At 39.2% G+C, this 2,029-nt stretch overlaps 1 protein-coding gene across 1 annotated transcript; it reads left to right on the top strand.

Moving 5' to 3' along the window:
- The first annotated feature begins 260 nt into the window (after positions 1 to 260).
- LOC110618943 (QWRF motif-containing protein 2-like) lies at positions 261 to 1,223 on the top strand. The gene is made up of 2 exons (XM_043958118.1): positions 261 to 435; positions 489 to 1,223. The coding sequence occupies exons 1-2, from the start codon at positions 261 to 263 to the stop codon at positions 941 to 943; spliced, it is 630 nt and encodes a 209-aa protein (XP_043814053.1). The 3' UTR covers positions 944 to 1,223.
- Positions 1,224 to 2,029: the final 806 nt, after the last annotated feature.

The following is a 2,029-nucleotide window of genomic DNA, read 5'->3' as shown; positions in this document are numbered from 1 at the left end:
ACTTCCCCTGTTCTTCTTCCTCTGAATCTACTCCCAATTCTCACTCATCGCTACCAACTCTCTCTCTCTGTGAAGCGTTTTCACTCCCGATTAGCAAGTCTAAGGCTGTGACTTCGCCAAATGTGGGTAGAAAGGCCACTCCAGAGAGGAGGAAAGCGACTCCTGTGAGAGATCAACGGGAGGATTCGAAGCCTCTGGATCAGCATAGGTGGCCGGGGAGGAGTAGAGAAGGGAATTTAGGTTCGGCAGAAAGAAAGCCGATGTTGTCTAGGAGTTTGGATTGTAGTGGTGGAGATAAGAGGAGTCTGGGATCTGGGTTGATGATGGTTAAGTCATTGCAGCCATCTGTGATGGTTGATGAGAGGAGGTTGAGCTTGGATTTAGGCGATGCTACTGGTGATCTCACTGTATCTGATAGCGATAGTGTTTCCTCTGGTAGCACTTCAGGATTGCATGAATTAGGTAGTGGGATTTCCAAAAGAAAAAAGGGGCTCGTGGCATTTTTATTTCTGCAAGGTTTTGGCAAGAAACAAATAGCAGGTTGAGGCGCTTGCAGGATCCAGGTTCACTATTACCAACTAGTCCTAATTCCAGAATGAGCATTTCATCAAAAACCAGTCAATCAAAAAGATTTGGTGTTGATGGTACTGTGATATCTCCCAGAACTATTGCTTCTTCAACTATTAGGGGAGCCACGAGGCCTGCCTCGCCTACTAAGCTTTGGACACCTACGGCTTTGTCTCCATCACGAGGGATTTCTAGTCCTTCAAGGGTGAGACCCATGAGTAGTTATCCTGGTAGTACACCTTCAATTCTTAGTTTCTCAGTTGATTTAAGGAGAGGGAAGATGGGGGAGGATCGAATTGTTGATGCACATATGTTGAGGCTTCTGTACAACCGTTACTTGCAATGGTGGTTTGTAAATGCAAAGATATACAACTAATGATAAGTGTAACACCTCTTGATTTGTGGTCAAAATGGTGATTATTTAAATATTATATCATTAATAATAGATATTCAGAATTAAAGGGAAAAGTAGTTTAGCTAAAGAAAACGATTAAAGAAATGGGAAAAGCTCCCTATCAACGACGCATAAGAACAAGAGGATATTCTTTTTCAGTCATACGATAGGTCTGCATGCATGCAATCTCTCAACCTAATCATCCATGCTATACTATGCAAGCTTATGTGCTAGAATTAGTTATAACTGAACAAGTTGGTACCTCAGTTGTTATACCAATCACCTCTTAACCAGTTTTGAATGTCTCGGTTCCTTTTTTTAGGCAATGCTTTTACTTAGACTATGCCTTAAATTGACATTCCTCTTTTAAACTAGGCTACTCTATAAGACTGCATCACACCCACCAAACATCTCCCCTTCATCCTACTATATCAACTCCTCACTTAATCAACTCTCAGTATCCAATGATCAATTAGATGTTATTTGAACCTCTAACAGTAGACAAAGGAAAAAAGTAAGATGGAAGAGGAAAAAATTTCAGCAATTAAGAAGTAATTAAGTGCCATTGAAGGTTTGAATATGTATGGATAAGTTGACGTGTTATCTTTGTGATTGGTCCTTAATGCGATTTCTCCTTGAAACTTTAAAGTTTTTTAGTTTAAAAAGTATAACGGGACATCAATCTCTCATATACATTTAGAAACATACATAGTAAAGATGTCAGCAATGACAAATGTTGATAAGTTACTTATTCACTTCTTCCTTGAGGGGCTCATAGGTCCGGCTTTATGATGGTACATCTAGTTAGATAAAAGAAAGCTTTTCATATGGAAAGACCTAGCTGATGTTTCAATTGAAATCTCTGAAATATTTTGCAAAATACGGAGAGAGTTTTAAAGAATATGTTTGAAGATGGAGAGAGAAAGCACTTGAGGTGCTTCCACTGGTAATTGACCATGAGTTGTGCTCCTTATTTATTAACATTATATTTTCAAATAGTTTTGTAGATGTCATCCAAACCGATGAGAGGATTGAAACCAACTTAAGGTTGGAGAGATTGTAAGATAT

The sequence above is a fragment of the Manihot esculenta genome, chromosome 7 (genome assembly GCF_001659605.2).
Source record: "Manihot esculenta cultivar AM560-2 chromosome 7, M.esculenta_v8, whole genome shotgun sequence".
In the NCBI taxonomy this organism is placed as follows: Eukaryota; Viridiplantae; Streptophyta; class Magnoliopsida; order Malpighiales; family Euphorbiaceae; genus Manihot; species Manihot esculenta.
Note: the sequence above shows the minus strand (reverse complement) of the source record. Positions and strands in the feature narration are given on the sequence as shown.

Excerpts from the sequence above, each read along its gene's own strand:
- LOC110618943 (XM_043958118.1), top strand. The coding sequence starts at position 261 with ATGTTGTCTAGGAGTTTGGATTGTAGTGGTGGAGATAAGAGGAGTCTG. Across the intron at positions 436-488 it reads TAGCGATAGTGTTTCCTCTG|GGGCTCGTGGCATTTTTATT; the intron begins GTAGCACTTCAG and ends AAAAGAAAAAAG.